At 45.1% G+C, this 12,994-nt stretch overlaps 1 protein-coding gene across 3 annotated transcripts in view; it reads right to left on the bottom strand.

Moving 5' to 3' along the window:
* The window catches only part of UBE3C (ubiquitin protein ligase E3C), a 168,627-nt gene that overhangs the window by 116,044 nt on the left and 39,589 nt on the right, over positions 1-12,994 (bottom strand). For all 3 annotated transcript variants that reach the window (XM_073334553.2, XM_073334552.2, XM_073334554.2), the window contains exon 10: positions 2,758-2,945. In XM_073334553.2, the coding sequence (XP_073190654.2) occupies positions 2,758-2,945 (188 nt within the window). The remainder of the gene's footprint in view (positions 1-2,757; positions 2,946-12,994) is intronic.

The raw sequence follows: 12,994 nt of genomic DNA on the forward strand, positions 1-12,994 counted from the left end.
TACTCTAACTGATTTAACATAGGTTTGCACATTTCTAAGTTGTTGAACCATCTTACAAAACCTGTGACATATATATTAATGCACAACACCTAATCCATTACCACAAATAATTACAAACTTCTATCTATGGTTCCTCAGAGGAACAGATGCCTTACTCATACAATTAAGGCAAAATAAGACTTCTTTATTCATTAAGCACCTTTTCCACACAGTTTACCAGTAAATTCAAGCCAGAGCAGTGATGCATTTAAATCCAGTAATTATTATCCAAGGCAATGGACTAGCTGCAACAATAAAACAAGCGTACCAATTCAGCTGCTACTATGATCTTCAGATCTCACATCCTGTCCTAATGCAATTAGTCTACAAAGAGCTAATTACCCTAATCGAGCAATCACAGTTTCACTGACATCTTACTTCCTCTAAAAGCTATAAACACCACTGGGCTAAGATAGAATCTAATTAGTTTGGTGTATCATTGTTTACAATGCAGTTTGAATTGATTATGTTTAAATACATACCAAAAATACTTAGAGATTTTCATTTTACTACCAGTAAATGAACACATTTTTAACTAAAACTAGTTACTCCAGAATAGTTTAATATTAGGGCTGTCAATTAATCAGTTAACTCACGCGATTAACTCAAAAAAATTAATCGCGATTATTCGCACTGTTAAACAATAAAATACTAATTGAAATTTATTAAATATTTTTGGATGTTTTCTACATTTTCAAATATATTGATTTCAATTACAACACAGAATACGAAGTGTACAGTGCTCACTTCATATTTTTTATTACAAATATTTGCACTGTAAAAAACAAAATAAATACTATTTTTCAATTCACCTTATACAAGTACTATAGTGCAATCTCCATCATGAAAATTGAACTTACAAATGTAGAATTATGTACAAAAAAACCTGCATTCAAAAATAAAACAATGTCCAACTTTAGAGCCTACAAGTCCACTCAATCCTATTTCAGCCAATCGCTCAGACAAACAAGTTTTGTTAAAGTTTGCAGGAGATAATGCTGCCCCCTTCTTGTTTACATCACCAGAAAGTGAAAACAAGCATTCGCATGGGACTTTTGTAGCCAGCGTTGCAAGGTACTTACGTGTCAGATATGCTAAACATTCGTATGCTCCTTCATTCTTCGGCCACCATTCCAGAGGACATGCTTCCATGCTGATGATGCTCATTAAAAAAAGAATGTGTTAATTACATTTGTGACTGAACTCCTTGGGGGAGAACTGTATGTCTCCTGTTGTGTTTTACCTGCATTCTGCCATATATTTCATGTTATAGCAGTCTCGGATGATGACCCAGAATATGTTCAAGAACACTTTCACAGCAGATTTGACAAAACGCAGGTACCAATGTGAAATTTCTAAAAATAGCTATAGCACTCGACCCAAGGTTTAAGAATCTGAAGTGCATTCAAAAATCCGTGAGGGATGAGGTGTGAAGCGTGCTTTCAGAAGACTTAAAAGAGCAACACTCAGATATGGAAACTACAGAACCGGAACCACCAAAAAAAAAAAATCAACCTTCTGCTGGTGACATCTGACTCAGATGATGAAAATGAACATGCATCGGTCCACTCTGCTTTGGATCATTATCGAGCAGAGCCTGTCATTAGCATGGATGAATGTCCTCTGGAATGGTGGTTTAAGCATGAAGGGACATATGAATCTTTAGTGCATCTGGCACGTAAATATTTTGCAGCTCCGGCTACAACAGTGCCATGTGAATGCCTGTTCTTACTTTCAGGTGACATTATCTCCTGCAAATTGTAACCAAACTTGTTTGTCTGAGTGATTGGCTAAGTATGACTGAGTGGACTTGCAGGCTCTAACATTTTACATTGTTTTATATTTGGTTGCAGGTTTTTGGGTTTTTCTTACACAATTCCACATTTGTAAGTTCAACTTTCATGATAAAGAGATTGCACTATAGTACTTGTATTAGGTGAACTGAAAAATACTATTTCTTTTGTTTTTTTACAGTGAAAATACTTGAAATCAAAAATAAATATTATTTTTGTATTCTGTGTTGTAATTGAAATCAATATATTTGAAAATGTAGAAAACATCCAAAAATATTTAAATAAATGGTATTCTTTTATTTGGTTAATCGCAAGATTAATTGGGATTAATTTTTTTAATCGCTTGACAGCCCTATTTAATATTACTGATGTGCCATTTGAATTAAATAATTTGATAAAAATATAATCAGGATCTTTACTTTGAATACAGGAAGCTAAGTCTCATCATAGCTACCTGTATTTTTCAATCTTTTTAAAGGGACTCTACAAAATTAATAGCTCCAAATTTTCACCTACATTTAGGATTTGAAGCCACACACTCCTCCAAACACACACACACGCGCGCGCCTGATCATGAATACTCTACCAACTTCAGATGCCTATGACTGAAATACAGGTGAAATGCTAACTTTACTGGCGAACGCATTAACAATAAATGACGAGTGCACACTTATGTATGCAGTGGTCCTTTCCAGAATGAGCAGGAAGCACACTCAACAGGCACAGTATTGCATTACAAAAGAAGTTTTCTCCCTAAAGTACATGAAAAGCAGGATTCTTATACATTTCAATACCACGATTGAGCACAACACCAAAAAGTTGACAGACAAGCAGATCATCATCATTACAGGCTTGCATGCGACTATAAACCAGAGTCAAAGTTTTAGACCTACCAGAGTTATAGTTCCATATTATTGGTACTTGCCTGACTTTTGGCACCATCATTCGGTGTTGCACCATTAGTGTGTGGCAGATTGATGCCATCAGCGTGAAGACTTCTTCACTAGCTGAATCTCTCCAGACCATATTCAGTAAAGTGTTTGTCTGCTGTTTTGTATCCAGTTTCTTTAGACACTCCTCAGTTATATACTGTACTGATATTCTCCCGTCACCCTGTAAATATACCAAAAAACAATCAGTTTTGAAGACTTCTTAAACTTTTAACACTATGGAGCCTACAGTTTCTTTAAACAAAGCTTCAGAATTTTACTATAATTAACCCAATTCACTCCCCCACAAAATAAATGTATTAAAAACCATTTCACAGGTTACAGCAAAATATTTTGGAGGTGGTTTAATCCCCCCCCCCCAAATGCAGGCAGGTACATGAGTCAGTACAATATGTGCCTGATCCAATGCCTGCTGAAGGTACTAGAAAGACCATCTTTGACTTCAATGGGCTTTGGAGCAGACCTATATATGCCTACTTTCCATGTCCACGAATATGGCCAGATCCTTAGCCGGTGTGAAATATTACAGCTCCACAAACATCACTGAACTATGATGATTTAGCCCATGGATGGGAGCACTCAAATCTTTCACTGTCTCTCTAGCCATACATACATACACACACACACACACGTACATACGTAAAGTGCTCACGGGCGGGAGGGGGAAAGAGAAGGGCAGATGTACAGAGAAGGGCTACTAGGATGATTCGAGGAATGAAAAACCTGTCTTATCAAAGGAGACTCAAGGAGCTTGGCTTCTTTAGCCTAACTAAAAGAAGGTTGAGGAGAAATATGATTGCTCTCTATAAATATATCAGAGGGATAAATACCGGAGAGGGAGAGGAATTATTTAAGCTTAGTACCAATGTGGACACAAGAACAAATGGATATAAACTGGTCATTGGGAAGTTTAGACTTGAAATTAGACAAAGGTTTCTAACCATCAGAGGAATGAAGTTTTGGAATAGCCTTCCAAGGGAAGCAGTGGGGCAAAAGACCTATCTGGCTTTAAGATTTAACGCGATAAGTTTATGGAGGAGATGGTATGATGGGATAACATGATTTTGGTAATTAATTGATCTTTAAATATTCATGGTAAATAGGCCCAATGGCCTGTGATGGGATGTTAGATGGGGTGGGATCTGAGTTACTACAGAAAATTCTTTCCTGGTATCTGGCTGGTGAATTATGCCCATATGCTCAGGGTTTAGCTGATTGCCATATTTGGGGTCGGGAGAGAATTTTCCTCCGGAGCAGATTGGAAGAGGCCCTGGAGGTTTTTCGCCTTCCTCTGTAGCATGGGGCACGGGTCACTTGCTGGAGGATTCTCTGCTCCTTGAAGTCTTTAAACCACGATTTGAGGACTTCAGTAGCTCAGACATAGGTGAGAGGTTTTTTGCAGGAGTGGGTGCGTGAGATTCTGTGGCCTGCGTTGTGCAGGAGGTCAGACTAGATGATCATAATGGTCGCTTCTGACCTTAGTATCTATGAATCTATGTGGCAGAGTGCTATTAAGCAGTGGAGTCTCCTCAGGGGAGGTTTTGCCTATTCTGTTTTAAGTCAGATACAGTCGGGTATTTATCAATTATTGTAAATTGTCTCTGAACAGACCTTTAGATTCCATTTTTACCAAACCAGCCTTCAGGTGCCAAACCACAAACTTCCATGGAACATTTAGTTAAAGATCTGCCAGCATTTACATTATCAAAACTATGCAAAATAAGACTTCAAAATCTTTAATTTAAAAAATCTTTAAAAGTAAGTTAATAGTAGCTTGGAAAGCACCCTAAAGAAATGAGACTGACATATAAAGTCAATGTATTATATATATTTTGCTACAGAGCTAAAGTTCCACTAATGAATGAGGGGAAGGAGCAGCGTATACTTTAAAATGTTGATAGCTAATAGAAATATTAATATAATATAATAAATTAGGGCAGTTGATTAATTGCAGTTAACTCATGTGATGAACTCAAAAATTAATCGCAATTAAAAAAATTAATCGTGATTCATCGCAGTTTTAATCACACAGTTAAACAGAACAACAAATGAAATGTATTAAATATTTTTTCACCTCATACCTGTACTGTAGTGCAGTCTTTTTATCGTGAAAGTGCAACTTACACATGTAGATTTTTTTTTTTAATGTAACTGCACTCAAAAACATTCTTGGGGGAGAATGGTTTGTCTCCCTTGGGGGAGAATGGTATGTCTCCGGCTCTGCTTTACATGCATTCTGCCATATATTTCATGTTATAGCAGTCTCGGATGCCAACCCAGCACATGTTCATTTTAAGAGAATTTTCACTGCAGATTTCACAAAACTAAAAGAAGGTACCAATGTGAGATGGCACTCCACGGAAGGTTTAAGAATCCGAAGTGCCTTCCAAAATCTGAGAGGGACGAGGTGTGAAGCATGCTTTCAGAAGTCTTAAAAGAGCAACTCTGCGATGCAGAAACTACAGAATCTGAACCACCAAAAAAGAAAATCAACCTTCTGCTGGTGGCATCTGACTCTGATGATGGAAATGAACATGCGTCGGTCCGCACTGCTTTGGAATATTATTGAGCAGAACACATCATCAGCATAGATGCATGTCCTCTGGAATGGTGGCTGAAGCATGAAGGGACTATGAATATTAAGCGCATCTCACACATAAATATCTTGCAACGCTGGCTACAACAGTGCCATGGAAAGGCCAGTTCTCATTTTCATGTGACATTGTGAACAAGAGGCAGGCAGCATTATCTTCTCCAAATGTAAACAAACTTGTTTATCTTAGCAATTGGCTGAACAAGAAGTAGGACTGAGTGGACTTGTAGGCTCTAAAGTTTTACATTCTTTTGTTTTTGAATGCAGTTATTTTTGTACATAATTCTACATTTGTAAGTTCAACCTTCATGATAAAGAGATTGCATTACAGTACTTGTACAAGGTGAATTGAAAAATACTATTTATTTTTGTTTTTACAGTGCAAATATTTGTAACAACAAAATATATAAAGTGAGCACTGTATGCTTTGTATTCTGTGTTGTAACTGAAATCAATATATTTGACAAGGTAGAAAACGTGCAAAAATATTTAAATAAATGGTATTTTATTATTGTTTGACAGCATGATTAGTTGCACGATTAATCACGATTAATTTTTTTAATCGCTTGACAGCCCTACAATAAATATGTACAGTAGACATTTGTGGCAGAGAAAACAGTTACCTACCTTTTCGTAACTGTTGTTCTTCGAGATGCGTTGCTCATGTCCATTCCATTTCAGGTATGTGCACACTCACGTGCACAGTTGTCGGAGATTTCTGCCTTAGCGGCATCCATAGGGCCGGCTGTGGTGCCCCTTGAAGTGGCGCTCCCATGAGGCGGCACATCAGGCGCCACCGGCTCTGTGCCCTCTCAGTTCCTTCTTGTCAGCAACTCCAACAGAGGGGTAGGAGTACAGAAAATGGAATGGACATGAGCAACACATCTCAAAGAACAACAGTTACGAAAAGACAGGTAACAGTTTTTTCTTCGAGTGCTTGCTCATGTCGATTCCATTATAGGTGACTCACAAGCAGTATCCATGGAGGTGGGCTCAGAATTCACAGCTTAGCGGCCTGTAGTACTGCCCTACCAAAAACAGTATCGTCCCAGGCCTGCTGGGTCAGTGCATAGTGGGACAAAAAAGTGTTGACAGACGACCAGGTGGCCACTCTACGGATGTCCTTGTTAGTCATGTGCGACCTAACAGAGTGGGCGGTGACAATCACCAGAGGTGGCACCTTCACTCGGTCATAGCAGAAGCAAATGCAGGCAGTGATCCAAGAAGAAATTCTTTGAGTGGGTACAGGGCGACCTTTCATTCTGTCGACCACAGCAACGAATAATTGCGTCGACTTACAGAACACCTTGGTCCTGCCAATGTAGAAGGCCAGAGCCCTTCTGATGCCCAGAGCATGTAGCCTGACGCTCCTCCTCCGACCTATGTAGCTTTGGAAAGAAGACTGGTAGGTAAATGTCCTGGCTCAAATGAAACAGAAACTACCTTGGGAAGAAAAGCCAGGTATGGCCTTAGCTTAACCTTATCCTTGTAGAAGACAGTGTATGGTGGTTCCGAGGTGAGCACCCGAATCTCAGATACCCAGCGGGCTGACATCACCGCGAGCAGGAATGTGACCTTCTAGGAGAGAAGAAGGAGGGATCAGGAAGCCAGTGGCTCAAAGAGAGGACCCACGAGCTGTGACAGTACCAGATTCAAGTCCCACAGAGGGACGGGGTCCCTGACATGCGGGTAGAGGCGCTCCAGGCCCTTAAGGAATCTGGCTGTACTAGCCTGAGCAAACACCGACCTGCCTTCGAACAGCAGGTGGAAGGCTGAGATGGCCGTTAGATGGACCTTGATTGATGAGAAGGACAAGCCCTGGAGCTTGAGGTGCAGGAGGTAGTCCAGAATAAGCTGCAGCGAAGCTCACTCAGGAACAACATTCTTGTTCGCAATCTAGCAGGCGAACCGTTTCCACTTGGCCAGACAGGTCACTCTGGTGGACGGCTTCCTTCTTCCCAACAGAACGCATTGAACCTCAGCCAAGCACTGCTGCTCCTGTGCGTTTAGCCATGCAGCAGCCAAGACGTCAGATGTAACACCCTCAGGTTGGAGTGCATAAGACTGCTGTGGTTATGGGAAAACAGGTCCGACCTGAGTGGTAACTGGAATAGGGTCATCACAGAGAGGTCCATCAGAGTGCTGAACCAGTGTTGGCGTGGCCATGCCAGCAGTGTGAGGATGACCTTCACTCTGTCCTATTTAATCTTCTTGAGGACCCTGGATAGCAACAGCACCAGAGGGAAGGCGTACATCAGCGCCCCCGACCACGAGAGCAGAAAGGCATCTGATAGGGATCCTCTGTCCATGACCCCAATCGTGCAGAGGACATGGCATTTCCTGTTCTGCCGGGGAGTTCCCCACCTGCGGAAGATGGAACTGACCACCTCTGGATGAAGGGATCACTCATGGCGAGACGAGAACATCCTGCTAAGGGAATCTGCCAAAGTGTTCTCGGTCCCTGGGAGGGATAGCTCAGTGGTTTGAGCATTGGCCTGCTAAACCCAGGGTTGTGAGTTCAATCCTTGAGGGGGCCATTTAGGGATCTGGGGCAAAAATTGGGGATTGGTCCTGCTGTGAGCAGGGGGTTGTTGGACTAGATGACCTCCTGAGGTCCCTTCCAACCCTGATATTCTATGATTAAGGTGAGCAGCTACAAGATGGATGTCGTGCTGCAGACAGAAATCTCAGAGCCAGAGGGCTTCCTGGCAGAGGGCAGATGGCCTGGCTCCGCCCTGCATGTTGATACAGAAGACTGTAGCCGTGTTGTCAGTCAACTCCTAGACCACCCTGTCTTGTATATGAGATAGAAAGGCTTGGCAGGTTAGTTGTACTGCCCTGAGCTCCCTGATATTGACATGCAGGGAACGATCACAACTGAACCAACGACCGTGAGTGCTGAGAGCGCCCAGGTGGCTAGACAATACAAGGCCGGGATCGCAAAGGGAACTCCTTCCAACACCGACGTGGGATTCTGCCAAAATATGAGGAACAGTACGCTGTCCGGGATCCAGACCACCCGGTGCATGCTGTGCCGGTTGGGAACACAGACCAATGATAGCCACGCCTGAAGAGGTCTGAAGCGGAGTCATGCGTGTCTGAACACGTAAGTACACGCTGCCACGGGCCCAACAGCCTCAGGCACCTTTGGGCAGTGGTGAGCGGGTGGGCCCATAGGCCCGCAATGAGGTCCACCATGGCCTGGAACGGAGTGTCGGGGAGGAAGACCCTGGTCTGAGTGGAGTCGAGGACCACTCCAATGAATTATATGCATTGTACTGTGTTAAGGTTGACTTTTTCTCGTTTATCATCAACACAGGGTCACAACAGGTGGAACATACCAGGTCGAGATGTCTCCACACCTGAGCTGGAGACAGGCCCCTTATCAACCAGTCGTCGAGGTATGGGTATATTTGGACTTCCTGACGGCTCAGATTCACTGGCACTATACCCTTTGTGAATATCCTCGGGGCTAACAAGAGACCAAAGGGCATCACCACGAACTGGAAATGGCACCGTCCCAGTATGAAGTGGAGGAAGCATCGGTGCCCTGGGAAGATGGAAATATGTATCCTTTAAAATTGACGGCAGCAAACCAGTCTCCCAGATCCAGGGATGGGATGATGGAGGCCATGGAGATCATGCGAAACTTCAATTTCTTGAAAGACTTGTTGAGGCGATGCAGGTCTAGGATGGGTCTGAGGCCTCCTTTTGCCTTTAGAATCAGGAAGTAGAGGGAGTAGAATCCTCTGCCTTCCAGGTTCCGAGGGATCTTTTCCACTGCCCCCAGGTACAGGACGTTTTCGACCTCCTGAACGAGGAGTTGATCGTAAGAAGAGTTGCTGAAGAGGGACAGGGAAGGGGACTTGGAGAGGTAGTTGTCTATAAACTGCAGGGTGTAGCCCAAAGAAACCATATCTAGCACCCAGCCGTTCCAAAGGAATAGGCCGACCGGAAGGGGCGGAAGCGGTTGAGGAAAGGGAGCGTTGTATCCAGTACATTGGCCGGGGTGCCGTCCTCAAGTGCACCCTCAAAATGACTGCTTCTGGCTTCCCTGATTTCTGGGAGGGTCAGGTTGGGCAGCCGGGCGGGAAGAGGACAGGTAGCATCTCTTAGATCCTTTGTCCTTTTCCTTTCTCCTGTAGGAGTCAGACCCGGAAGCCCCCCGGGACCTAGACTGCATCAGAGGAGGAGGACACAGAGGATGGAACGTCTTCCTGGATTGCTGAGTGGTGTGCAAGCCCAGGGATCGGAGGGTGAGCCTGAGTCCTTGAGCCCATGGAGCCTAGAGTCAGTTAGCTCAGAAAAGAGCCCCGAACCCTCGAATGGCAGGTCCTGGATTGTGGTCTGCATCTCCTGGGACAGTCCAGAAGCCTGCAACCAGGAGCTGCGTCTCATGGCCACTTCCAATGCGACCACCCTGGCAGCCAAGTCCGTCATGTCCCAGGCCATGTGGAGGACTCCCGGGCCACCACCGTGACTTCGCTCACCAACATGGCAAACTCTTGGGCACGCTCCTGTGGGAGGGTCTCCATTAACTTATTCAGGGAGTCCCACAGGTTAAATTTATAAGGTCCTAGCAGGGCCTGGTGGTTAGAGACCTGAAACCGTAAGCTGGCTGTCAAATGAACTTTCCTGCCGTATAAGTCAAGTCTTTTGGCCTCCTTATTTTTCAGCGTTCCGCTGGTGTGGCCTTTCGTTCACCACGGACACAACCAATGATACCGCAGGGGGATGAGCATACAGATACTTGAAACCCTTTGCAGGGACATAGTATTTCTTTTCCGTTTTCTTTATTCCATCAGCGGAATAGATAAGGGGACTTGCAACACCAATTTGGCTATTTTGAGTAACGCTGGGTGGACAGCCAATGCAATTTTTGCTGGTGTGGTGGCTGAGATGACATTGAAGAGGTCAATCTGCAAGCAAAGATTTTCAGCCACCCGTTTAAGGAGGATCTGGTGCTCCTTAAAGTCATCCAGGGGACTGCTGGTGTGGGAGGGTCCAGCCACCGCCTCATCTGGGGATGAGGAGGACAATTGTATTGCCTGAGGGATGGTGTCATTCCCTCCCTTGTTGAGGGAGGGCTCCCTCGGTGTCGGGGTACAGTGTGCGGGCTCTGCTTCAACCGCAGTGCCATGTTCCGATTGCAGCACCAGCAGTACCTCGGCTGGTTTGTCCGATGCAACCAGGGAGGGCTGGGAGTACTGGATCAGCATCACCAGCACCCTCCAAGGGTTCCAATATGGCCAATGGCAGGGCCACGGCTCCTGCTGCATCGGCACTGCAGCCCGTGCCGCCTTGGTCCCCCGTGTTGGAGGGGAGTTGCCCCGTCTCAGTGACGGGCTAAAAATCACAGTCTGAGATCCCAAATGAGCCCTCCAGGACAGAGGCGGACGACAATGAGACCTTCTGGGAGAGGCTGTTCGGCGTGTAAGTGACCTATGGCCAGATGGTCAGCGGTACAGAGAATGGTGCCACGAGTCCGGAGTCCCTCGTCTAGTAAGAGAGGAACTCGATGAAGATCTAGGTCGTCTGGCCAGCGAGCTAGGCTGCGGTGCCAGGTCCTGAGGTTGCAGCAATGGGGACTTGCGCCTGCGATCCTGTGATCTGAGGTGTTCCACCAGTCTATGCTGCAGCACCCTGCTGGCTTTCCCCTTCGGTGTCGCGAGCAGAGCCGTATCGGTCACCTGGTGTGACACCTGAGGAGCCTGCTGGTCTTGCTCCTTAGCCGCCGGGACTGCTTCAGGCACTGAAGGCCCCATCACTGGCTAGGAACCCCTGCTGCTGCCCGGGGTGGGAGACGGGTCCCTGGCACGTCTGACCTCCGCAGTACCCACATGAAGCCCCACAGCGGGCACATGGCCTAACACAGGTCCTTTGCCCGAGGCCCCCGCTCCTTCCATGCCGAGGAGGTTCTTTTCCTCAGCCTCTTCTTCGGCGCAGGTGAAATGGAATGGTGCAGGGCCAAGTCCAGTGCCGACGGTACGCTGCATCCCAAGGCTGAAGTGTCAGGTGTAGGTGCCATAGTGGAGGGCTGCGACACCGGGCGAAGAGCAGCCTCCATCAATAACATCCTCAAGCAGATTTCCCGCTCCTTCTGGGTCCGCGGGCGAAGTTCTTACAGATGCAGCACCTCTCTTTTGTATGGCCTTCTCCCAGGCACTTAAGAGAGTTATCGTGAGGATCGCTGATCAGCCTTGGCCTGCTGCATGACGTGCACAACTTGAAGCCGGGGGAGCGGGGCATGCCCCGCTCGGGACAAAGTTCAAACTGGGGCTCTACTGACTAACCAACGCTATCAACTATCTTTGACACTATGTACAACAACAACTGAACTAGTCAATGGATAACCACTGCTGCTCTTGAGAAGCAAAACAAGGCGCTCCAACCAACCGTCACAGACGGTAGGAAGGAACTGAAAGGGCGTAGGGCCAGCGGCACCTGACATACCACTGCATGGGAGTGCCACTCCAGGGCGCACCACAGTCGGCCCTACGGATACCGCTAAGGCAGAAATCTCCGACAACTGTGCACATGGGTGCACACACACCTAAAATGAAATAGACATGAGCAAGCACTCAAAGAAGAATATATAAATTTCTCCAAGGGAAGAATATAATATTTTCAAGTGGGAAGATTTGATGGCTGTGTTCCTTGACAACTCAGTGTTATCAGATACAAGCCCTACAAGGTCCCCTTTAAAATACAAAATTAAACTAGAAAGTCAACTGACATTTCTTTTTCTATCAAAGTAAATCATTCTAAATCTCATACTGTATTCCTACCCAAATTAATTTTAATGGGTCACTTTTTTCAAGAATTTTATTTTGCTTGGAAATGGCAAAATCTGAAAGTATATTAAGTTAAAAAAAAGTGTGTTGATCCTCACAAAATTTCATGTGGAAAGCTATTTTGAGACCCTTTCGTAAGCAGTTTCTATAAGTATTTCTCTGTGGAATCCAACATTCACTTCCCATTCCTTCCCCTGTAAAAACAAGATTAAAGGCTTCTTTTTTTTTTTAATCAGATAATGTTTTATGAAGCAACAAACTTTTTAATATAAATTTGTGTCTTATGATGGTGTTGCTGCTCCTGTACTTTTAAGAATTCTTGGTTATTACTATTTGTATTTTTGTAGTGCCTAGAAGCCCAAGTCATGGACCAGGACCTCACTGTACTATGCGCTGTACAAATACAGTAACTCCCCACTTAACGTCCTCTCGCTTAACATTGTTTCAAGCTTATGTCCCTGATCAATTACAGAACATGCTCCATTTCATAGAATCATAGAATCATAGAATATCAGGGTTGGAAGGGACCCCAGAAGGTCATCTAGTCCAACCCCCTGCTCAAAGCAGGACCAATTCCCAGTTAAATCATCCCAGCCAGGGCTTTGTTTAAAGTTGTGCAATGCTTCGCTATAATGTCATTTGGCTGCCTGCTTTGTCCACAGTTGGCCGCCCCCCATGCCACCCCCCCAGACCCCACAGCGGCTCCTACCCGCTGGCAGACCCTATGGATCAGCGCCTTCCCCCTCATCCCCCTCCCTTCTGCCCGTGGCAATCAGCTGGCTTGCAGCATTCAGGAGGGATGGAGGGAGGGAGGGGGGAAGAGCA

Source organism: Lepidochelys kempii, chromosome 2, assembly GCF_965140285.1.
Source record: "Lepidochelys kempii isolate rLepKem1 chromosome 2, rLepKem1.hap1, whole genome shotgun sequence".
Taxonomy (NCBI): domain Eukaryota; kingdom Metazoa; phylum Chordata; order Testudines; family Cheloniidae; genus Lepidochelys; species Lepidochelys kempii.